Source organism: Sus scrofa, chromosome 13 (genome assembly GCF_054392235.1).
Source record: "Sus scrofa isolate SSC_HxYL_T2T_F1_AM1 chromosome 13, Sscrofa_HxYL_maternal_Yorkshire_Landrace_v2.0, whole genome shotgun sequence".
NCBI classification, from domain to species: domain Eukaryota; kingdom Metazoa; phylum Chordata; class Mammalia; order Artiodactyla; family Suidae; genus Sus; species Sus scrofa.
Window position 1 is genome coordinate 218458963 of NC_139395.1, and position 25635 is coordinate 218484597.

Genomic DNA, 25635 nt, shown 5'->3' on the forward strand with positions numbered 1-25635 from the left:
AGTGGGTTAAAGATCTGGTGTTGCTGTGAGCCGTGGTGTAGGTTGCAGATGTGGTTTGGAACTTGCATTGCTGTGACTGTGGTGTAGGCTGGCAGCCGGCCCTAAAAAGCAAAAAAAAAAAAAAAAAAAAAAAAAATCCTAGCTCTGTCCTGACTTGCAATGTAATATTTTCTGCCTTTATCCTCTTGTCTCTGAGATGTGAGTGGCAGGGACGCCCTACGTTACCTTCTCCCCTCCTGTGGTGAAGGTTAAATGACGGTGAAGACAAACACAATTTGGATAGTTAAATGGTGCTGCAATGCCTGCCTTTATCCTTAGGAAAATGCTGAAACATTCTCAATTTATATGATGCAGGTGACAAAATCGCCCGAGGAAGCTTCATCCCTTCCCAATGGTGACGTGGCTGGAGAGGCGCAGAGCACCACCGAGGTAAGAGCTGGTGTCTTGAACCATCTTCCCAGAAATCTGTTTAATGTCTGGGTTCTAATCTTTCCATCTCTTTGTCTATCTGTTGACCTCATCTATCGTCTGTCCATCCATCTATCCATCTATCCATCCATCTATCTATCTATCTATCTATCTATCTATCTATCTATCTATCCATCCCATTAATCAATTATCTATCTATTCTATCATCTCTCTATCCTGTCAATCAGTTATCTGTCTACTCTGTCATCTGTCCATCCATCCATCCATCCATCCATCCATCCATCCATCCATCCATCCATCCACTTTATCAGTTGTCTGTCTGTCTGTCTATCTATCTATCCCATTAATCAATTATCTATCTATTCTATCATCTATCTATCCTGTCAATCAGTTATCTGTCTACTCTGTCATCTGTCCATCCATCCATCCATCCATCCATCCATCTACCTTATCTATCAATTATCTGTCTGTCATCGATCTACTTTATCAATCTCTCAATTGTCTGTTTATTATCTATCAATTATCTGTCTGTCATCTATCTACTTTATCCATCTATCAATTATCTATTTATCTATCAATTATCTGTCTCCTCTCTATCTGCCTATGTCTCTATATGTCTACCTATCATCCGTCTTTTTTAATCTCTAAAATCATAAAGCCTCTCTCCCCATGGAATCCTTTGGAATTCTCTTTACAATCCTCAAATGGGTGAACTAACTCCTTATTCGGGCCTTTATGCCCGTGGGTTGGTTGGCTGACTTGCACTGACACAGCAGATCAGCACGCCCAGGGCTCAGATATTACACTCTGCGGGTCTGTGTTTGCTCGTTTATATACGGTATCTAAATGAGGAAAGCACAGGAGGTGAGGTCTCTGTTTCCCTGGAAGCTCATCCGAGGTGAGTGACATTGCGGGTTTCCTGCCTGACCAGGGAGCAGAGAAGCCTGGAGAAGGTGGAGAACAGGAGGCTCAGAAGGAGGAGAGTGAAGAGGCGGGCGACCTCGGCGGATCCCAAGAGAAGCATGTGAGTGTTTGCTTTTTTCTGCCCTCGTTTCACTGGACTCGGTTCTGTTTAACAAGCGTTTATGAAGCTCCTGTCGGGTGCCAGGAATCTTTCTGGGCGCAGGACAGGGAGCTGGGCTTTTAGCCTGGAGGCGGCAGGGAACTTCACGTACTGTGTTAACTGCTGCACTGAGGTGGGTGGAGGACTCGAGGAGGCGGGAGGAAGGACCCTGAACCTACAGATGCCGTTAGCGATGTGTCCTGGTGTTGTCAGGGTTAGGTTGGGTTCATGGTCTTTCTCAAACAAGGGACGTTATGCCTGGTCATGAGCAGTGACGGACCCCCAGCATCCGTGCACTAGTGGGATTGGTGGGAAGGTGCCGAGGATAAGAGGGGCCGGGAGAGGGAAGCAGACACCTCTGCAAATCCAATCAGGGCAATTGCATGGCTGATGCGAGCCCTGTGATCTGATTCTTTTTTGTTGTTGTTGTTGCACCCGCTTTGGCTTATGGAGGTTCCCAGGCTAGGGTTTGAATCGGAGCTGTAGCTGCCAGCCTACACCACAGTCACAGCAACATGGGATTGGAGCCCTGTCTGTAACCTACACCTCATCTCAAGGCAACACCAGATCCTTAATCCACTGAGCGGGGCCGGGGATTGAACCCACATCCTCGTGGATACGAGTTGGGTTGTTAACCTCCTGAGCTGCAGCGGGAACTCCCTGTGATCCAATTCTAAATGGTTCCAGAGCAGAGGCCGCAGGGTAAAGGGCTGAGGGGAGACTGGTTCTAGCAGTAAAGGCAATAGGCATCAGATGGGCTGCTTACTCAAGGGATTCTGAAAATGTGGCTGGAAGCTGGGCAGGGGGAGACTCTGGCTCAGAGGGAGCCGGAACAAGTGGGGTTGAGGGCATCGAGCCGAGCCTCTCCTTGGGAGAACTGCAGTGTGGGCCATTTGTAGTGAAAATTGTCCACCAAACCCTGATGGTTTGCATCTGTACCTCTCTATTGATTCCAGGAGAAGTGCAGACAGCTTTTAGGGTACATGGGACCCTTGTTTCCAGCAGATGGAATGTGGCTGGGCAAGGGGCCTAGACCCACAACCATGCCATGGAAAGTGGGGGAGAGCAGGGGCATCAGCTTGTCTTTATTGTGACTAATTTAAATTTGGGAGGAGGAACCAAGACAGCAAATTCCCTCAACTTGGAACTCTGCTCTTTCAAAAGGTCCATCCTTTAAAGACTCATGGGCATTTCTGTTTTGAAGAAAGGTGACATCTTTTTTCTTTTGTGTGTGTTTTTAGGGCTTGCAGTTGCAGCATATGGAGATTTCCAGGCTAAGGGTTGGATCGGAGCTGTAGCTGCCGGTCTACAGCACAGCCACAGCAACCCTGGATCCGAGCCGCACCTGCGACCTACACCACAGCTCACGGCAAAGCCAAATCCTCAACCCACGGAGTGAGGCCAGGGATCGAACCCTTGTCCTCATGGATATTGGTCGGATTCATTACCACTGGGCCACGACAGGAACTCCCAGAAAGGTGACAACTTTCATCTCGACCTAGAGGTTAGGTGGGGTCTCATGGCAGCCTGTATAATTCAGAAATAATAAATTTCAAATGAAATAGGGTGACAGTTTAATTATCTTGCAGTTTATAAGAACCTATCTACAAAATGGAAACAGACTCACAGACACAGAGAACAGACTCGTGGTTGCCAAGGGGGTGGGGGAGGGAGCGGGATGGACGGGGGAGTTTGGGGTTAGTAGGTACAAACTATCACATTGAGAATGGATAAGCTGGGAGGTCCTGCTGTGCAACCTAGGAACTAATCCAGTCTCCCAGGATAGACCACGATGGAAGATAGTATCAGGAAAAGAGTGTGTGATATGTATGATGGGGTCACTTTGCTGAACAGTAGAAATTGACACAACAGACAGAGCCTCCTTGCCTGCCCGCTTGCATCTCTCACAGCATCCTATCTTAATAAATCTATTTCTCGCCTATCCAAAAAAAAAAAAATCGACACAACATTATAAATTAACTGTACTTTAATAAAAATACAAAATCGGGAGTTCCCGGTGTGGCTCAGAGGTAACTGACCCAACTAGTATCCATGAGGATGCAGGTTCCATCCCCGGCCTTGTTCAGTGGGTCGCCGATGTTGCCGTGAGCTGTGGTGTAGGTCGCAGATGTGGCTCGGATCCTGTGTTGCTGTGGCTGTGGTGGAGGCTGGCAGCTACAACTTTGATTTGACCCCTAGCCAGGAAACTTCCATATGCCGTGGGTGTGGCTCTCAAAAGTAAAAACAAACAAACCAAAATCTTTAAAAACATTTTATAATTTGGACTTGGCATGAATTGCTTAATGCATTTGAACAGCATTATTGGTTTATAATTCAGTTTGGTTGTTTTCAGACAGAGAGACCAAGGGAAAAACATTGCAGTGTTTCTCCCACGAGACCAAGAGGAGGGTTGCAATTGTAGAGCCAGACCTGCCCCATTTCACAGCAAGCGCAGAGGTGGCCTCCGCTTCTTAGCTGCGGGGCTGGTTATTAGTGAAGGGATAAGCCATCCACCCCGGGGATTCTCTGTTCATCTTTTTAAAAATTGTGAGCCCTTCTGCAAAGTAAATTCTAATCGCGCGACTCCTCAAAGGAATAAAAAACCCAATCATTTTGTTGTTTTTGCCTGGGCTGTGATGACGAAATGACGAACTAGGAGACATTTTTATTTTGGACAAAGATGGTATTAACATTAACAATCAATTCCTTCATAATATTTATTCTGCGTAAAGATGGATTTTGACTTTTGACACGCAGGTGCCCCTGGAACACCCACCTCCTTCTGCTCCCATCCCCCTTCAGTCTGGCTGCTTCCACTTCCTTGGCTCCAAGCCCTAAGCTCCAAGCTCTTTTTTCCAGGGATCATCTAGTTTCATCACCTCTCCCAGCCCAGGGTTTTGAAAAGCAAGGCCTGTAACTTCTTCCCTAGGGGCAGGGAACCAGGACAAGTATGTGGCTCTCTCTTTGAAGTGTCGGAGGGTCAGCCAGCCTGTTCTCTCCCTCTGACTTGGGAAGCGGGGTAAGAAAATGAGAGTTCTGTCCACGTGTACAGCCACGCTAGCCATGCCCAGGGCTGCAAATGTGTTTTAACCTTTCGTTCTGAAATAATTGCAGACCCACCAGGACATAGTACGAGTCCTGTGGCCCCTCCCCCTGGCTTCCCCCAGTGGTGACATCCCAGATGGTTATAGTAGGAGATGGGAATCAGGAACATGCCATTGGGGCATCTCTGTTAAGTAGACTTACACACCTTGTTCAGGGTTGGCCATTTTTTAAGAAAAATTTTATTGAAGATGAGTTGATTTGCAAGATTGTGATAATTTCTGCTGTACAACAAAGTGATTCAGTTATACATGTATATACACCCCTTCCTTCTCAGATTCTTTCCCCATATAGATGATCACAGAGTACTGGGTGGAGTTCCCTGTGCTGTACAGCCAGTCCCCGTGGACCGTCCACTCAGCATACAATAGTGTGCATATGCCAGTCCTAAACCCCCAGTCCGTCCCTCCCCCAAACCTGTCCCCTTTGATAACCACAAGTTTGTTTCCAACATCTGTGACTCTGTTTCTGTTCTGTTTTTTTTTTGTCTCTTTGCCATTTCTTAGGCCACTCTCGCGGCATATGGAGGTTCCCAGGCTAGGGGTCGAATCGGAGCTGTAGCCCCCGGCCTACGCCAGAGCCACAGCAACGCGGGATCCGAGCTGCGTCTGCAACCTACACCACAGCTCACGGCAACGCCGAATCATCAACCCACTGAGCAAGGCCAGGGATCGAACCTGCAACCCCATGGTTCCTAGTCGGATTCGTTAACCACTGCGCCATGACGGGAACTCCTGTTTCTGTTCTGCAGATAGGTTCATTAGTATCCTTTCTTTAGACTCCACATATGAGTGATATTATATGATGTTTGTCTTTACTGTCTAACTTCATTCAGCATGATGATTTCTAGGTCCATCCATGTTGCCGCAAATGGCATTATTTCGTTCTTTTTTATGGCTGAGTAATATTCCCTTGTATATACATACCAAATCTTCTCTAACCATTCCTCAGTTGATGGACATTTAGGTTGCTTCCATGTCTTGGCTATTGTAAATAGTGCTGCAGTGAACATACGGGTGCATGTACCTTTTCGAATTATGTTTTTCTCTGGATATATGCCCAAGAGTGGGATTCCTCGCTCGTACGGTAGTTCTATTTTTTGTTTTTTGAGGAACTGCCATACTGTTTTTTCTAGTGGTTATATTTTTTTCAAGCCTTTTATTTGTGTGTTAAAAACCATTCTTAGCCGTGTTGAGAACCATTTTCAAGTGTGCAGTGGGAACGGCTCCCTCCAGTGGTAGTGGTATTAAACCGAGCGATAAACCCACTAAGTGTGTCTGAGTCGTGTTCATCTGATCTCAGCTATTGCACACGGTCTCTCAGTAAACACTTGTAGATTCTCAGAGGATGCCATTTCAATGGGGCAAATATTCAAGAATATCACGTTACTTTAAAAAAATCAGAAGTAAGGACAGAAACCATCATGCCCACTAATGACGTGGACTCCCCGTGACCACCAAGCCAAACCTCGCGGTCTTCAGTACAAGGCACTGAGATGTCAATTACCTACCTGTTGACAGGTTGGGGCAGCATTTGGGAGGCAAGATGGTGAACACTGAAAAGTCCGTTCATTCCTGCCTAAGAAGATCATACCTGTAGCTTCAGACCCCCCTAGAGAGGGGACTTCATGTCCCCTTCTCTTATGCCCCCCCCTGGGGGGGGGTGGTAGTGAGGGGAACTTGTAAATGGTACTAGAGGTGTAAAGCAGGAAGGCAGAAGGTCACGTCAGCTTCTAGGCACCCTCTGAGAAAGGGACTGCAGACTGGGGACAGCACGAGAGCTTCAAGAAACGGGAGTTCCCGCTATGGCTCAGCAGGTTAAGAGCCCGACTACCATCCATGAGGATGCGGGTTCCATTCCTGGCCTTGCTCAGTGGATTAAGGATCTGGTGTTGATGGGAGCTGTGGTGTAGGCTGGCAGCTGCAGCTCTGATTCAACCCCTAGTCTGGGAACTTCCATGTGCTGCAAGCAAAACAAAACAACTTCATGAAACCTGGAGACATAAAAGATGCGGATGGTTCATCTTGGTGTTGGGTTTTCATCCAGGTCAAAGTATTGTAAGTTTCTCTGCCAGCTCGGTGGTCCCCCCCACAAGACCCTGGATGGTCTGACTGTGTGATGATGGTGTATAAATCGCCCCACTCTGCTTCCTCCAAAATCGGGAGGGTAGCTGCTCAATCAAGAGGCCAACGTTGGTTTAGGTCCTTGACAAGCCTGTGAGTCTAAAGCTGCCTCCCGGTACTGCCGCGGACATGAGAACCCAGCCCTTGCCCCCGATCTCCAGCCCCGCCGAGGCCAGCTGTTCTCCTGAGATCCCTCTGGGCTGGCCCCTGCTTCCCTCCACACCAGCCACTGCCTGACACTCACCACGGCCGACACCTGTCCTTAGTCCTGGCCATGTGCCACCTCAGCCGCCTGCCTCCCTGGCCAAGTTCTCCACAGAAATAGCTGCTGGTGAGGTTCTAAGACTTTCCACTCTGGAGGCTCCCTCTGACTGGCTTTTTTTAGAACAAGATAAAATGATTTTAAGTTGTAGTTCCATCAGGTGAATGGTTCACGTCCTGTCCTGAAATTGTACCAAAGCTTGGCTTAGTTGACCATGGGATGATAATTGTCTTAAAAATAACCTTTTGCCAAATGTAATTATTTGCCAACCTTAAAAATCAATCCAAGCATTGTGTCTAGATGACTTTTAAGGATCTGCCTAATTCTGATGCTTATAATTAATTCTGTGAGCTAAGGGTGGATGTTTACATTTTTATTTAATCCATATATCCCCACTCCTCCTAAGAAAGATTTGAGGCAGGAGTAACATAGAGAAATGCCTTCATTCAGCATTTTAGTGACAGACTGAGGGCTGCCCTGTGCCGGGCAGTCCAGGGACTGGGGATGGGGTGATGAAAATGACAACGTCTGGCTCCCAAGGAGCTTCCATTCTGGTAGAGCCAGTGAGAGTCAGAGCCAAGGTTCTTCAAAGCTTACTTGACCTTTTGAGGCTAAATAGTTCTAGAAATTCTCTGAGCAATTGCTTTCTCTATTTACTGTCTCTTTCAAGAAATTAAGACCAATTCAGATATTGATAAAAGTCCTAGGTTCCTCAGTAATTGCTGCTCGCTAACCTGTAAAAGTTGAGACTAGCCCTTGTTCCTCTGAGACCCTCAGCCCTCCACCCCAGTTCTGAGGATAACCCCATTTTTAATAGTGAGTTTCTTTTAAAATTTTTTTTGAAAATTTATTTTATTGAAGTATCACTGATTTATAATGTGTTAATTTCTGCTGCACAGCAAAGTGATTCATATCTATATCTCTATCTATCTATTTCTTTTTCTTTTCCAGGATGGTTTATTACAGGATGTTGAGTCTAGTTCCCTGTGCTATACAATAGGACCTTGTTGTTTATCCATTCTCTATCTGCGAAGCCCAACTCCCCAGTCCATCCCTTCCCCAACCCCCTCCCTCTTGGCAGCCACACAAGTCTGTTCTCTATGTCTGTGAATATGTTTCTGTTTCCTGGAGAAGCTCATTTGTGTCGTATTTTAGATTCCACATATAAGTGATACCACATGGTATTTGTTTTTCTCTGTTTCACTGACTTCACTTAGTAGGAGCATCTCTAGGTCCATCCATGTTGCTGCAAATGGCATTCTTTCATTCTTTTTTATGGCCGAGTAGTATTCCATTGTATATATGTACCACATCTTTTTTTTTTCATTTTAAGTTTTTAATGTATGTTTCATATGAGATTGTTTTATTCCTACATCTTCTCAATCGTTTCTTCCTTATCATCGCCCTTTTCCTTTCCTGCTTGGCGAGATTTGGCTTTACGTTTGAGGATCTTCTTGTGGTCTCTGTCTGGTTTTAGTGTCATGATAACCACCTCGCTGGGGTGAATGCCCACCTGGGTCGTCATGCCATTAACCTCATCCCACTGCACTCGTTCAGTGTAGATGACATATTTCTTCCTGTAAACCTGGACTCCTTTGCCAGTCTGCTCCCTTTTGAGGTTGCCTCATACAGCCTCCACTCCATCACCCTTTCAGACGGACCTGGATCAAACACTGCACGTCTGTCTCAGCTCTTTGGAAAGAGGGTTAGAAGACATAATCTTCCTGTGAATGTGGGAAGGTGCATTGAAATGCCTTTTGCTGTTCATGCTTCGGTCTGAAGTCACAAAGGGATTAAACTTCATTTTGGCTGCTGGGGCTTCAGTGCTGGCTGCAGAAGGGAGAGCTGTACCACATCTTTTCTAGCCACTCCTCTGTGGATGGACGTTTGCTTGGTGTCCATGTCTTGGCTGTGGTGAATAGTGCTGCTATGAACACATGTGTGTATGTATCTTGTCGAGTTATGGTTTTCTCTGGGTAGGTGCCCAGGTGTGGGATTGCTGGATGATATGGTAGTCCTATATTTAGTTTTTTTAAGGAACCTCCGTATGTCTACCATAGTGGCTGCACCGATTCGCATTCCCACCAGCAGTGTAGGAGGGTTTCCCTTTCTCCACACCTTCTCTAGCATTTGTTATTTGCAGCTTTTTAGTGATGGGCATTCTGCCCAGTGTGAGGTGGTAGTGCGTTTCTTATTAATTCACTTGTTTCAGCTGAGTATAATTAATAAAAATAATTGGACTTAGGCAAATGTAAAACCCTTTATAGTTGATAATTCTGTGTTGCATATTATGAATTCTTCTTTGATCTCATGTGGCTAAGAAAAAAATTAATGTTCTTTGCGATCCAAAGAGTTAATGAAAATCTTTATTCGTCTATTTAGCCAATCACGTAACACATGTATTGAGCTTATACTTTGGTTGCAGACAGTGGCTGAGTCCTGGAAGTCCGAAAATGAATGAAGACACAGGTTGTGCCCCAAGGAGTACATGAGCTAGTCAGGGAGACAGACAAATAAGTGATGATTATGGGAGCAAATAAGGGGTTCCCTAACTCAGCCTTAGGGGTCAGGAAAGTCTGTCTTGAAAATACCTTTTTTTTTTTTTCCAATGGGGCTGCACCTGCCAGCCTATACCACAGCCACAGCAATAACAGATCCTTAACTCACTGAGTGAGACCAGGGATTGAACCTGTGTCCTCATGCATACTAGTCAGATGTGTTTCTGCTGAGCCACGACGGGAATGTAAGAAAGTTGCCCGTGACCGTTGGCTGAAATACAGAAGGTGAGGCTAGAGAGGAGAGGGGCCAGATTATGACAGCCTTTTGGCCATTCTAAGGATTATGGATTCATCTTGAAAAGACGAAAAGTTTTAAACATGAGGGCAGGGTGGTAAGGTGGGTTGTCTTTCAGAATGATCTCTGGCTACAGTGTGGAGAGCAGGTTGGGATAAGGAAGACTAGAGGTGACATAACCCTTGTCAGAGAGGATGGCAACCATGGCTGCCAACTGGAGCCGGGCACCTGCCGTCTGCCTCCACAGGGATTGAATCATGACCTGCAGACCCTCAACACCACCTGCAAGAGCTCGGGGTGGAGCCCGGGAGTGAGGCCCCCTGTGCTCCGGGAAAACTGGCAGAACAGGTCTTCAGAGAGTTGGGTGTTTTCAGGAGAAGATTTTGGGAGATGCATATTCTTGCATCTCCTCGTATCTAGAAAAGCTGTAAAATCCTTCATGGTGACATCTGCTCCTCGTGACCAGCAGTGACCTTCATGAGACTAGCAGCAAACCAAAAGTGTGTAAAAATGTGAACATGTCTGCATGGACCTCCCCCTTCACCCAAACTGCGTATAAACAGACCCCCCCCCCCCCCACCTCTTTGGAGCAGTTTTTCAGAGCTCTCTGAAATGCTGCCTCCCGGGCTATAGTCCTCATGTTGTCCCAAATAAAATGTAACACAACTCTCACATTGTGCATATTTTTTCATGAAAAATGGACATGGCCATGGAGGGACAGGGTGTGGGCAGATTTAAGCAACATTAAAGAGGTGCATCAACACGTTGCTAAGAAACCAACACATGAGTTTTGCAACAAGGCAGGACTCTCTTTTTCTGGACCTTATTTTAGCATTAAAACGTGGTGTGTTGCCCGAATTAGTCTGGAGATGCCCAGTGCAGGGAACCCTCTTGGGCTACTTAGCCTGGGCTGCTGGATCAGATTTTCACATTTTGTATTTTCTTTGCCCCTCTCGGAAATCTGAGAGTATTGTTCTGAGCTGGCCAAGAACACGAGGCTGAGCCAGGGAAGGCAGCAGCATGGCGGGTCCTCCACACTTGCCTTCCCTGGCGATCTTGAGAAGCAACCTGCTGGGGTAGGAATTAGGACATTGAATTAGGAACCAGGAATCTCCAAGAGTGTGCCAATTGTGTTCCTTACTTGTCCTCAGATTTTTGGCACATGACTTGACTCTGTGTTCTCCTCTGTCCAAAGAAGGGTCTGGGCAAGAGCGAATAAGCAAATGCAAGACTGCTTCCTACTCCCCAGTCCAAAATTTCATGAGCTCGCTGCCTGCCTTGTAAACCATTAGGAATTTTTAGGAACCATTCTTTTTTTTTTTAAATTTTATTTATTTATTTATTTCCACCGTACAGCATGGGGACCAAGTTACACATACATGTATACATACTTTTTCCTCCCATTGTCGTGTTGCGATGTAAGTATCTAGACATAGTTCTCAATGCCACACAGCGGGATCTCATTGTAAATCCATTCCAAGAGCAATAGTTTGCATCCATTAACCCCAAGCTCCCAATCCCTCCTACTCCCTCCCTCTCGCCACGGGCAGCCACAAGTCTGGTCTCCAAGTCCATGATTTTCTTTTCTGTGGAAAGGCTCATTTGTGCTGTTTATTAGATTCCAGTTATAAGTGATATCATATGGTATTTGTCTTTCTCTTTCTGACTTCACTCAGTATGAGAGTCTCTAGTTCCATCCATATTGCTGCAAATGGCATTATGTCATTCTTTTTTATGGCTGAGTGGTATTCCATTGTGTATATATACCACATCTTCCTAATCCAATCGTCTGTCGATGGACATTTGGGTTGTTGTTTCCATGTCTTGGCTATTGTAAATAGTGCTGCAATGAACATGCGGGTGCATGTGTCTTTTTTAAGTAGAGTTTTGTCCGGATATATGCCCAAGAGTGGGATTGTTGGGTCATTTGGTAGTTCTATGTATAGATTTTTAAGATACCTCCATACTGTTCTCCATAGTGGTTGTACCAGCTTACATTCCCACCAACAGTACATGAGGGAAACCACTCTTGAGAACTGCATCTTTCCACTGAATTAAAGCATTTGTAATATTTTGATCTCAAGAAGGCTTATCAGGGCCATTTGGGGAAGGGGTGGGAAGGTTCTTATTTCTTTGCAATTTTAGGAGATGCCGCCTGATTCCACTCCTTTGATCAGAGGAAATGGGAATTCTAGTGGGTTGGCAGAGTGGGGACCTGTTTGAGCCTGGGATAGCCTTTCTTACCTTAAAGTTTCTTCAACCAGAAATCAATGTATAAATCACTACATGGGAGTTCCCGTCATGGCTTGGTGGAAACGAATCTGACTAGTATCCAAGAGGATGCAGGTTCAATCCCTGGCCTCACTTGGTGGTTTAAGGATTCAGTGTTGCCATGAACTGTGGTGTAGGTCACAGACATGGCTCAGCTCTGGTGTTGCTATGGTTGTGGTGCAGGCTGGCAGCTGTAGCTCTGATTCATCCCCTAGCCTGGGAACCTCCATAGCCACAGGTGTGGCCCTAAAAAGACAAAAAAACAAAACAAAACAAAACAAAAAAAACCCCTGCATGGTTCAGAAGTGTTATCGGGAGTTCCCTTGGTGGCGCAGTGGTTAATGAATCTGACTGGGAACCATGAGGTTGCGGGTTCGGTCCCTGCCCTTGCTCAGTGGGTTAATGATCCGGCGTTGCCTTGAGCTGTGGTGTAGGATGCAAACGCGGCTCGGATCCCTCGTTGCTGTGGCTCTGGCGTAGGCCAGCGGCTACAGCTCCGATTCGACCCCTAGCCTGGGAATCTCCACATGCCGCGGGAGCAGCCCAAGAAATGGCAAAAAGACAAAAATAAATAAATAAATAAATAAAATATGCTTTGGATATAGAGGCAGAATTAGACATATAACTAAGCAACATTACTAATTAGTTATATTTTCTCAAAAATAGGAATGATGAAAATACGTTTTTAATTTCATAATATTCCAGGCCTTGAAATGTAATGCATGAAATAAGCAGGCATTGCTCAGTTATCATATTTTTGATATCTAAATATTTTTTCAATAAATTGATGTCTTTCACTTTGATAAACATACATTTTATTATAGTTAAGTGAATTTGTGGTTTTTTTTACATTAAAAATTTTTATTTAAAAACTTAAAAATTTTGTGCCATTTTAAAGGTCACTTTCCATCCACAGTTCTTACAAAGTATTGGCTATAGAGTTTGCTTAATTTTGAGACTCAGCTTAAAACTTATGCGAATTTATATTTTTCCTTTCCTTTCTTTTTTTTTATGGACCTAAGGAAGAAGAGGGAGAGACAGCCCCAGAAGAGGTACAGGAGCTATTACGCAGTTGTCTTGTGCTTAACAAAAGCATCTTTTAGGTGAATTGCAGCTTTAGCCGCCTTCTCCTTGTCCGTCAAGATTTAGGGAAGCGAATGCACCCCATGCTCCCAAGAAGTCCTCCTTTGGCTGCTGAGAGGAGAAATAAGTTGAAGATGCATTTATCAAAGGGAGGTGGATGGAGAAGAAGGGTGTGACTCTGGATCCCTTTCTGAGGCTCCTGGGGTGAAGGGTCAGCTGAGACACAGGCCAGGCGGGGGCAAGTCCTTCAGTGGGATTTTCTTCTCCCTTCTTCCTTCCCACCGCCCTGAACAGCACAGTGTGTGCAGCTCGCATGGTGCTTAGCAGTGTCGTTTGAGCCCCTCTCTCTGGTTAGGGGCGTAAGTGACACACCACACCTGCCACAGGACAGGTGAGATGGACAGAAGCCCATTGATCACATGTTCTCAAAGCCCAAGGGATGAAGGGCCACATGAGGGTTCACGTGGGGCCAGTGTGAACAACGGGGGCTGTGGGACGCAGGCTTTGTAGTATCAAGAGGGTGGGGTGTCCCCTGGTTGACACAGAGGATGTGATCGACTTGTTTGAATAATTCTAAGGGATAAGCAAGCCCTGCGTCTGGTCCCCTTGATAAGGAGGGCTGCTTGGGCGGGAGACCTAATCGGTGGGAGCAGAGTGGGAGGGGAACCAGTGGTCAGGCCATCTTGAATCTCCCTAATTTTGTCAGATGTCCAGGTAGCAGGTAATATCGAGTCTTCATTTTAGGTTTAGCACCAATACGTCTACCTTAAACATGAAGTTTAAATATGTAACATTAGGTGGCCATATGGGTCCAGGATTTCCAGTGGGGACCTGTGCAGGGCGAGCCTTCTTTGTGTGTGTGTTTATTGAAGTGGAGTTGATTTAACCATGTTGTGTTTGTTTCACGTGTACATCAAAGTGACTCAGTTGTACATATATACGTACACATATATAATCTTTTGCAGATTCTCTTCTCTTAGAGGTTATTACGAAACATTGAGTAGCATTCCCTGTGCTATACGTTAGGTCCTAGTTGGGTTATCTACTTCCTATAGAGTCGTGTGTATCTGTTAACCCCAAGCTCCTAGTGTATCCCTCCCCCCAGGGGGAGCGTTATTGATTTGAGAAGAAGTTTGAACCTGCCTCCCCAACTTGAGGTTCTAGTAGAGCAGTGGTTCTCACCCACTGGTGTGCATTAGAATCACTCGTGTTGTTTTGAACCTTCAGAAGCCCGTCTCCCGTAGCCTCTCCAGGGCGTCACGTGCCTTCAGGGTGTCTGATAGAGCTGAGGTGGTGTCTCCATTTTGGGGAGCGAGGATGGAAGGGGCTGAGATCCTAGAGAAATACACGCAGTGATGATAAGCGTCTCCACTTCCCTGTTTGGGGCAGAGCCTTCCTCTGCGGTCCCTCCTGTGCCCAGAAGAGACAACACCAGCAACAGGAAAGAGAAGGATTATACTAAGAATTAAAGTTAGGGATGTGAAGGAAACACATACAGCTAAGAAGAGAAAGACTTCAAGAAGGCAGCGTCTAAATGAATCAAGGTAGATGAGCGGAACTAAAGTGTAAGGAAGTCAAGTTCACAAAGACAAGAGAGGAAGAATCGCATAAAATAGGAAGTATCAGCCCACGGAGGACTGCGGATGTAAGAGCGTTAAAAGAAAAGTTAGGAAACGCTGTTACTGCTAGTAAGGATAAAATGTGAAGGAACAGAATGTATCCTCTGTAATAGAACGTAAACTCTCAGGAGGTTGGCTGACAGGTTTGTTTCTAGGGTCTATGCGTAAATAATAATAACCTCCATTCCCAGGAAGACCTCATATCCCATGTTTGGAGCTGGAGGTTATTTGACCAGTTGAAGAATTCAATTTAAGTGGTGAATCATACAAGCGTAGAGGCCTTAAACATATATTTTAACTTGAAATATTTAAGTGTCTATTTACTGCAGGACAAAGACCTTTTCTTTAATTAATAGTCCAATGATTAGAGCCAGCTGTTGTCTTTCTGACGTAAACATACTTATTTGCCCATCTAGAAATTTCGTTTTTGGTTTCTTTAAACTAGAGCTGAAATGGAAGGCCACATGCAAAGCACTCCAGGACCATAAATCTCTTTGGATTTCGTGAGTCTTCCCTGCCACCCAAACCCTTTGACATTTCATTTGATGACAGATTTTTTTTTTTTAAATCTTTTTAAGGCTACACCTGTGGCATATGGAGGTTCCCAGGCAAGGGGTCCAATTGGAGCACTGGCCTACACCACAGCTCACAGCAATGCCAGATCCTTAACCCACTGAGAGAGGCCAGGGATTGAACCTGTGTCCTCATGGATGCTAGTGGGGTTTGTTAACCACTGAGCCATGATGGGAACTCTTGATGACAGATTTTTAAGGTGACTTCTATGCATTGGTCTTTTCAAAGTATTCCATTAATAGGACCAAAAATTCTTTTCATGCTTATATTTCGTTGATTTCTGTGATGCTTATTTAAATTGGGTAATTATGAGGTAAGTCAGAAAGAGAAAGACAAATACCGTATGATATCACTTATATCTGGAATCTAATATATGGCACAGATGAACCTTTTCACAGAAAAGAAATTCATGGACTTGGAGAACAGACTTGGGGTTGCTGAGGGGAAGGAGGAGGGAGTGGGATGGACTGGGAGTCTGGGGTTAATAGGCACAAACTCTTGCATTTGGAGTGGATAAGCAGTGAGATCTTGCTGTATAGCACAGGGAACTATATCTAGTCACTTGTGATGGAGCATGATGGAGGATAATGTGAGAAAAATAATGGATATATGTGTGTGTGACTGGGTCGCAGTAGAAAATTGACAGAACACTGTCAACCAACTCTAATGGAAAAAATAAAAATCATTAAAAAAAATAAATTGGATAATTAGCGTACAACCCTAATGTGCATACACAAGCATGGAGCCAGCATAACCCACCCAGGTAAAGGAAGACTTTGGTGGGCAGTAGTGCCTAACCCGCTAGTTGTGAGGACTCACCACACCCTGGTTACCAACCAGTGTGATTTAAGAAAGAGACTACAGACCAAAGTAGAGGTTCTCGAAGTGGGGTTCTCAGAGCAGCAGCAGTCGCCTCACCTGGGAACTCGTAGAACTACACGCTTTCAGACCTGGATCAAAAACCAAGGTGGAGCCCCCCTGACTGTTTTAAGAAATGCTGCAGTTGCTTCAAGGCTGAGAACCACTGGCTTAGAAGCCGGGTTCTAGGGGACTCGCATGCCACGTGGAGGTAAAGGACAGGAACTCCTACTGTTTTGATGCTCGTGGTAAAGAGTCCGTCTAATTTCCAACACAGTTGTATTTATTTTTTACTATGAACTTGTGTTTGGTTGCAAAAAAAAAAAAAAAGGGCTCTAATTTTCCTTCGGTGGCTGCAATGAGTCAAAGGTAGTGAATCAGGAGAAACGGAAGACGGCAAAGGCCAACGAAGGTCTTTAACTCAACTTAAGTTTCCACCAATGAGTCCTCTCCACGCCCGTTCTTTCCCTGCTTGTTGAAACGTTCAGATTCTACCAGTTTTATTTTGAAAGCTTCAAAGAAGGGCCTCTTTTTTTTGGTTTGAGAAATTCGGTTTTGCTTCCTGGCAGGCACTGGGGGAGGACTTCACCATCAGGAGCTTTAGGGTGATTGTCAGTAACTGAGCATGGCCAGGTCGGCAGGTGCTGTTCTCCTGCTGCGGACCAAGGGGAAGGGGTGCTGCGTGTCGCAGTGAAGCGGAATTGAGATGCTCGCCCGCCTGCGTGCTTGTTAAGTCTGCTGCGCTTTATCAGCTGGATGTTGGGGAGTTTCCACCTTCCACCCTCACGTGTCAGCGTGCAGATGATGCTCTTCTGAGAATGTTATGAATCCTGAGGACAGGTCCAAAGGGACGTCCTTAGATTCTCCCTGCTTTTCATTCCCAGCTCTCATGTTCCCACAATCTCAGTTACGTGAATTCTAATCAAGCGAGATTGTTTTGGAACATTTTTGGATTAACCAGTTCAAAATGCTAATCAGAGAGCTAAACTAAAATTGGGAACTCACAGTTAGAGAGGCTATTACCAGACGTCCCATGTATTATTGTCTGGGTCACCACCCAAATGTCAAAACAAACTCTCGTCCCAATTTTTGTTGATTTTTTGAAATTATAAGTAATTCGTGATCTTTATAGGAAATTTAGAAAATACACATAAAAGCAGAAAATAAAGATAGCTTATCACCCCATTATCCAGAGATAACCGCTAGCCACACACCCGCGTACACACATATTTATCAAACCTTGATGAATATTCTTTTGTGATCTACTTTTATGCATGTAATTAATCTATATATTTCAGGGAGGATGGTAAATATAGATCTGCTTCATTATTTTTATTAGTTATTTATTAGTTGTTTTATCAAACTAATCCCTATTCTTAGACCTAAAAGTTATTCTTAGCCTATTCTATACAGTGATTTTTCATTATCAATGTATCTTTTCAATAATAATCTTAATAGTCTCTCTTTGCTAGACAAGCTTCCATGTTTTTAAAATCCCGTTTTTATGTATGAAAATAAACATTATTAATTTGCACATAGTTTCAGATTATGTATGTAGGTTGCTGATAATTTTGGCTTCAAGAAATTAGCTCAGGAATGCTGTCATTTTTGTTAAAATAAGGCGGGCGACGTAACGGAGGAGGGAGCAGAAGGGGAAGCAGAGGACGAGGAAGCCGAAGCGGGAGAAGAGGAGCCAGGAGACGACGAAGAGGCCGAGGAAGATTCGTAGGCCGTTGCCTGCCTTGTTCTTCTACCTGTCCAGGTAGCCACGTGGTTCTGGGGTGAAGGCTTGTTTATTTCCATGTGCTGTGGAGACCGAGTTTCCCCTGGTGATTGAAGCGGGTGCCTCTTCCATCCATTTGTCTTTCTTCCAGAGGCTCTGGGGGCCCCTTCCTGGAGCAATGGAGCCACCAAAATCTTTGTCACCATTTCTCAGGAAGGCAGTGGTGGATATGGTTTCTAGGAAAAGGGGTAAGGTTGAGGCGAGGAAGAGTGTTTTGTACGGGGTCCTTCCTCTTCCTCCTTATAGCCGTCAAAGCACGGGACGTGTTCGGTTATCAGGCATGGAGACTATGGATGAACATTCTGCATATCCCTAGGGAGTGACAGTCCCGATGTGCATGTGATGGCAAATAAAACACAGCCGAACACCCCACAAGGCTGGCTGCTCGTGCAAAAAAATATCGCTGCTGGAGACTGGGTGATAAATGCTTGATAGGACATTTTCATGAGCCACTATTAGCTGAACACTCTTGTAGAAACACTTTGGAATAGGGTGAAGAATGCCTTGTAATTTTTTTTTTTTGGTCTTCTTAGGGCTGCACCTGCAGCATGTGGAGGTTCCCAGGCTAGGGGTCAAATGGGAGCTGCAGCTGCCGGCCTACACCACAGCCATATAGGATCTGAGCTGCATCTTTGACCTACACCACCGCTCACGGCAACCCCAGATCCTTAACCCATTGAGCGAGGCCAGGGATTGAACATGCATCCTCGTGGATGCTAGTCAGATTTATTTCTGCTGAGCCACGATGTGAACTCCAGCCTTGTAATTTTATTTTTACTTTTTACTTTTTTTACCATTTGAAATATCTCTTTTTTAGTATATCGTGCAGATAATACGGATTCTTTTTTTAAATTTTAAACTTATATTGACAGTGAACAAGAATTACATAAATTCTTACCAGGTTGGTGTCATATGAATGTATTAATAAGACAGTGATATAGTGGATATTGAACACATGGGGGAAATTCTTAAGTCTCGTGGGCCATACAGATTAGACTAGACAGTAAGTATGAAAATACCTAAGGATCTTTTTTTTTTTTTTTTTTTTTTTTTTTGCTTTTTAAGGCCACAGCCATGGCATATGGAAGTTTCCAGGCTAGGGGTTGAACTGGAACTACAGCTGCTGGCCTGCACCACAGCCACAGCAATGCCAAATCTGAGCTGTGTCTGCGACCTACACCACAGCTCATGGCAACGCCAGATCCTTCACCCACTGAGCAAGGCCAGGGATCGAACCCACATCCTTATGGATGCTTGTCGGATTTGTTTCTGATGCGCCACAACAGGAACTCCCTGAAGACACCTAAGGATCATTAAATGCTGTAAAAACATCTAGTTTTAGCAGACATTTAGCAAATACCCACATAAATTACGTTACTGTGGGCATTCTTTGATCTTGCCACCGGATTTGAGGGAGCTGTTTATTCTCTAGGGTGGTGAGGCTTATAGTTTGCTCTGGCATTGGAAGGGCTCTTTTTTTTTTTTTTTGGTCACACCCACAGCATGCGGATCTTCCTGGGCCAGGAATCAAACCCATGCCACAGCAGGGACAACGCTGGGTCCTTAATCGCTAGGCCGTCAGGGCACTCCCCATAAGGGTTCTTTTTAACGTTTAAATTAAAAAAAATTTTTTTTTAGCCTCCTTACTCTCATGTTGTGCCTCCACTGAAAAACCTAAGACAGATTTTCGGGTCTGTGGATATCAGCGGAGTGGGAAGAAGGAGAAAGTCCTGGGCGGACAGCAGGTCTGGAGTTAAAATCTGCAGTCAAGCTCAGAGCCTGTCTAGTGATGGGCGGACAAAAGAGTTCAGCTGGAGAAGGAAGAAGAAACCCCTGGTGCTTGTAAATCTCAGCTGGCAAACAGTACTGGTCTGTGTGCCCGAGACCAGTTTGGACAGTATGAAGCTCCCCTCTTAACATGCTTACACTGATCCATAAAATGCTAAAAGTGAAAAAGATGAATGTATTTTTAGGGAGTCGTGGATCTGGTGGGAGCGGCCATCATATTTTACTATTGGGTCATGGGCATTTCCTTACTCACTCACTCGATTTACGAAGCAAATCTAGCCCATCGTCTGATGTTTTCCTATGTCCTTTTTTTTTTTTTTTTTCTTTTTTTTTTCTTTTTACGGCTACCCCTGTGGCATGAGGAAGTTCTTGAGCTAGGGGTTGAATCGGAGCTGTAGCTGCAGGCCTATGCCACAGCCACAGCAACATGGGATCCAAGCTGCCTCTGCATCCTTAACCCACTGAGCAAGGCCGGGAATCGAACCTGTGTCTTACGGTCACTGTGTCAGGTCCACTGAGCCCCAATGGGAACTCCTCCTAGGTGGGTTCTTTCGTGTTGTGGACACACAGACCTCTACTTTAGGGCCAAATGATTGTCATTTGGGAAGCAATCCCATTTCTTTTCTTAATTTTTTGATTTTCTACTGTTGGTACTATTGAGAAACCTGTTGTCAGTTTTACTAGTGTCCCTAACCCCACTGCCAAGGGATGGATCGGGACCTAGTTTTGAAAAGAAGAAAACTGGCAAGTTTACTTTAAAAAATTTTTCCTATAGGGATGATGAGGAAGAAAGGTATGCGGATATTGACATATTTATTATTATTCTCCCCCAAAGTTGCCGCCCCCGGCAGTAAACACTCCTAAATACTGTTTATTTCTATTCACTCTGCATGTAAAGTTCTTTTAAAATTAGGCAACTTTAATATGGTAATTATAAAAAACTACTGAATGTGAAGGGACACAGCTGAAAGGGAATCCTTCCTGGAGCCAGACGGCTTTATAGGCTGATTTTTTTTTTTTTTTTTTTTTTAAAAAAGCAGCTCCAGCTGTGGCCAGCCCATTTTGCCAGTTCTCTGATGGCTTCGAGTTTGGAATTTAGTCCATCACCGTTTTGGGAGGTCAATGTGGTTGCCAGTGAAGGAGTGAATCCGACAGCTCCCAGAGAGGTCCAGTGTCCTTTCAGGGCAACTTGCGGAGTTCCCGTTGTGGTGCAGTGAGTTAAGGAATTGGTGTTGCTGCAGCTGTGGCGTAGGTCACAGCTGTGGCGCAGCTGGCCCTGACCCGGGAACTTCCACATGCCCTGGATGTGGCCAAAAAAGGAAAAAAACAAAAAACAAACAAATGCAGCATGGCAGGGCACTCATGCGTTTGACGGGACAAGCCATTCAGTGTCTAAAGACAAACTCATCTCCTCGCTCATGGGTGTGCCAGGCATTTTCTTTGAAAGGGTGGCTTTGGGGGGAAGGTGGCAAGCCGTGAGAGCTCTGAATTCTCCTTTCCTGTGTTTGAAATGGATGCTGAACGGACGCCCCAGAAGAAATAGTATATTGTAGGAGACCGAGGGAGTTCTGCCTCCTAAAAGCCCCCTGGCCTCTAGTCTAGGCGCGGTCCATTCCCCTTCCCTCCGCCAGGACCACGCTGCAAATCCAGCCCTTTCCATTTCCCATGAAAATCCAGTGGAGAAACTAATCGGAGCTGTCGCTGCCTTATGCAGTTTGATGGGTTAGTGCAGAGGAAGGAGGTGGTCTGGTTTTCCAAGAGAAAAGTTCAGTTTCCTTTCTTTGCCCGTGAGTAGTAATTTCTAGAATAAAAAGCCACGTTCCCCTGGCGATGGCCTGTGAAATAATTTAAGTGTGTGGGAAGCATTCCCCGTCTCTGTGGAACAGTCTTTCCCCTGATATTTCCTCTTTCTTTTAGGACACTCAAGTCACGAAGCAGCATTTCAACGGTCTCCCCCAAACCCCACTCAACAAGAGTGCTTTGGCCGGAAGCTGGCACACCCGGGCTTCCCTGCGGCATCGCGTATCTGACGTGACGAGGTGTCCTTGCGAATATCTGCTTAATCATGTCAACGCGAAGTCAGATGTGAAGTCCCACGCCTACCTTCATGAGCCTGACATTTGTGGCCTTGGCTTAATCTTTTTTTTCTCTGCATGAATAGACAGATCTTCTAATACCCTGAAAAAAAAATGCTTTCAAAATATAGAACTTCTCTTTGTGATATAAGAGTCTTTGTAGGTGCCTTAGGCTACATGTCTCAGAATTAGCTTTGCAGACACCAGTCTTACCAATAAAGGTGATTAGCAAATATCTCTCTTGTTCCTTTCTCGTCTCTGTCTCTCTGTTGCCGACTCCGGATTCTGGGCAGAACTTTTCTCTCTCTGTTGAGACGGATGCTTGAATGTTTGGTGCGTATTTGGTGCATGTTTTCAAATGACAGCGATTTGTCTCATTATGTCATATTTTGTGCTATTCCTACTGCCGGGTGCATGATCTCAGAAGCCTTTTTACTTTATTTTTTATTTTTTTGTGTTTGTAGGGCCATACCCGTGGCACGCAGAAATTCCTGGGCTAGGGGTCAAATGGGAGCTGCTGCTGCCAGCCTGTGCCACAGCCACAGTAATGCAGGATCTGAGCCACATCCGACCTACACCGCAACTCATGGCCACATCGGATCCTTTAACCCGGTGAGCGAGGCCAGGGATTGAACCCACATCCTTATGGACACCAGTCAGGTTCTTAACCCGCTAGGCACAACGGGAGCTCCCCAAAGCCTTTTTAAATGCCACTGCCATTCACCTGTGCAGGGATAAGGATGCCGATAAATTCGTTTGCCACCCGGCGCCCTCTGCGTGCTGCTGCACTGAGGGGAGTGGCTGCCTCTGCGGCGTCTCGGGCCTGTTGATGGATCTGCAGCCGTGGCTGCTCCGTGCCAAGCCTGTTACTGTAATTTTGCCTCCTGATGTTGGTGTCTGTTCACCGAGAGCTGGTCCAGCCCCATGACTTGGTCACCAGGTAGGATTGAAGCGTTTCTCTGTTCACCTGCCTCTTCCCCTCCCGCCCCAGCATGGTAGATACATTTTCTTCCCTGTAAGATTTTGCTGGCGTCTCTCCCCTCTGCGGGCTGCTCCGTGTCTGCCTCTTGCTGCTGACGTTGCTTCTGAGCTGTCAGAAGGGTCTTTGTCTGTGCTGTTTTCCTGTGTAAGGACAACAGTGGCCATCAGCTTGGAGGAGCCAGGAAGGCTTCTTCCACTTGGGTCTTTCTGTTGATTTTGCAGCTAAGTCTGTTTGGGTCACTGGGGCATGTAGTGGCGGGAGTCGTGTGGCTCATGGGAACTCTGGCAGACAGCTCTTTTCTTGTTACCTTAGTAACAAAAAGGCATTTTAGAGAGAATTAAGATTATTTTGTCCCAAATTGTTGAAGTAGACATTTCTCTCTTTGGGAAAAATAAGGCGAGAGGCTACAGTGAGATGGAAATTCATACAATTAAAAATTAGTTTCTAGGAGTTCCTGTCGTGGCTCAGTGGTTAATGAATCCGACTAGGAACTATGAGGTTTCAGGTTTGATCCCTGGCCTCACTCAGTGGGTTAAGGATCCGGCGTTGCCATGAGCTGTGGTGTAGGTTGCAGACACAGTTCGGATCCTGTGTTGCTGTGGCTGTGGTGTAGACTGGCAGCCACAGCTCCAATTCAACCCCTAGCCTGGGAACCTCCCTATGCCGTGGGTGCAGCCCTAGAAAAGACAAAAAAAAAAAAAAAAAAAAAAAAAAAGGAAAGAAATAGTTTCTCTTTTGTATTTCATGGCATTAAATTTCGTCCTATCCAAAATGCATGCACAATTTTATCGCAACTCCATATGCAAATAGGCTTTAAGTTTTTGTGTTACTTGGGTTGACTTTTAGCTCTTTCGTGGTAGACTAGGATGGGGATAGATTTATTTAGCTAGGTGCCACTTTTCCCCCTATTTCTCATATTTTATGGTTTTTTTTTTTTTTTTTTTTTTTTTTTTTTTTTTTTTTTTGGCTTTTCTAGAGCTGTACCTGCATGCAGCATATGGAGGTTCCCAGGTTAGGAGTCGAATGGGAGCTGCAAGCTGCCGGCCTACGCCACAGCCACAACAAAGCGGGATCCGAGCCAAGTCTGACCTACCCCACAGTTCACGGCAACGCCAGATCCTTAACCCAATGAGCGAGGCGGGGGATCGAACTTGCATCCTTATGGATACTAGTCGGGTTTGTTACCGCTGAGCCACGACGGGAACTCCTCCCATATTTTTAAATGAAGATAAATATTTGTGTTGATAATAAGCAGAGTAGACCACCTATTTAAATTGGACTGATTTATTTCCTTACATTGTCTCTCTGTAGTCAGAAAATTAGCATTCTAGGAGAGTAGCTTTACTCACATTTTGTTTTCTAGAAAGTACTATCCAGATGCAAAGCCCCCTTAGCTCAATAACACCCGTAACTAGAATCACTTTTCTTCCGGATTTGGTTTCAGCCATCACTCTCACCTCCAGTGGCTGGTGGGCCCAGTGGCACAGTGAGGTGTGGACCGTGTGATTTCAAAATATAGTTAAAAGAATCCGCAGGCTTTTTCAACATAGGAAGTTTCTAGAAACTAAACAGCATTATAAATATGTGAGAAAGAATAACTCAAAAGAAAAGCCCAAGTGGCTAAGCAAAATCCTGCAAAGAAAAAAAGAAAAAGAAAAAGACGAGTCATGGAGTAATTATATGATGTTCCGAAGGGAATGAAGGGCAGAGTTTGATTGATGAGTCTACAGCGGGCCTGAACATTCAGAGCAACTGTTTCTCTTTTCTTTTTTAATTTGAAAAGCAAGCACACACAAATTCAAGGGCATTTGTCTAACCACTGAACGGTAAATGCCTCCTTTCCCACTTTTCTGGGGTTTTCTTGTGTTTCTTTGGGTTGAAATCTTCGTCCCATGAGGGGGGCTTGTGATTGTCGTCGAGTTTTCTAAATGTGAGAGGCATAGAAAGGGAATGGAATGTATGGCCTCCCAAGCTCCTTGAGGAATATTTAAAAATGTTTTCTTTAAAAAACTGTGCAAGTGTCAAGCCTGTGCAGCCGTGGTGAGAGTTAAGGTGACCCTAGTGAGTTGTAATAATAGAGAATGACCACTAGGTGGTGACAAAAGATAAGCTTCTGGATACAGCCTTGCTGTCCCCGAGCCCCTCTGCCTAAGCTCTGGGTTAGGGGAGACCAGAAGGTGGGCATAGGTATTTGTCCCCCAGACAGAGGAAAAACAAAGACCCTCCACACCAATTGGCCAGGTAATTAGTGTGTCATTTATAATTAATCTTGGGCAAAATGAGGGGCACTCTTAAAGCTTTTAGCCAGTCATTGATTAAATTTCACACCCTTGCATTACGCTGGGGTCTAAACTCAGTCAACAGCTGATCGACAGTTTTGGGGAAGACACGGAATCTTCCTCCTGGTCGTCCTTCCCCGTGTCAAGCCTTTTAGTCCCAACACAACATTGTTCCGAAGGTTCAGAAACAGACTCATGAACCTTTCATGGGTGGTTGAGACCTTTGACTCTGTGTTTTGAAAGGATTTCCTTGTAGGTAGAAGAATTGAGTTGTGAAACCTTTCTTTTTTTTTTGGCTGCGTCCACAGTTGATGGAAGTTCCAGGGCCAGGGATTGAACCCATGCTTCCACAGCGACCTGAGCCACTGCAGTTGGGTCCTTAGCCCACTGCACCACAGTGGGAACTCCCGAGGTCTGAACCCTTTAAAACATATCAGTGGGTGGTGTAGGTCTTCTAGAATTAGAGCTCTGGAGATGGTTTAAAGACGAAGCCATGCTCTCAGGGTGGAAGATGCAGATTGACGGAGGATCTGCCCGGGTGTGTGAGTAGCA

The 25635-nt window shown here is 45.3% G+C and overlaps 1 protein-coding gene and 1 pseudogene across 5 annotated transcripts in view; one reads left to right on the plus strand and one right to left on the minus strand.

Annotated features, from left to right (window-relative positions):
- The window catches only part of SH3BGR (SH3 domain binding glutamate rich protein), a 63592-nt gene extending 41535 nt beyond the window's left edge, over positions 1-22057 (plus strand). For 3 of the 5 annotated variants that reach the window (XM_084986921.1, XM_084986920.1, NM_001244236.1), the window contains 5 exon segments: positions 355-429; positions 1361-1453; positions 13066-13095; positions 17798-17938; positions 21665-22057. In XM_084986921.1, the coding sequence (XP_084843047.1) occupies positions 355-429; positions 1361-1453; positions 13066-13095; positions 17798-17905 (306 nt within the window). In that variant the 3' untranslated portion in view covers positions 17906-17938; positions 21665-22057. 5 annotated transcript variants of the gene reach the window in all.
- LOC100626086 (large ribosomal subunit protein uL24 pseudogene) lies at positions 8349-8783 on the minus strand (annotated as a pseudogene).
- Positions 22058-25635: the final 3578 nt, after the last annotated feature.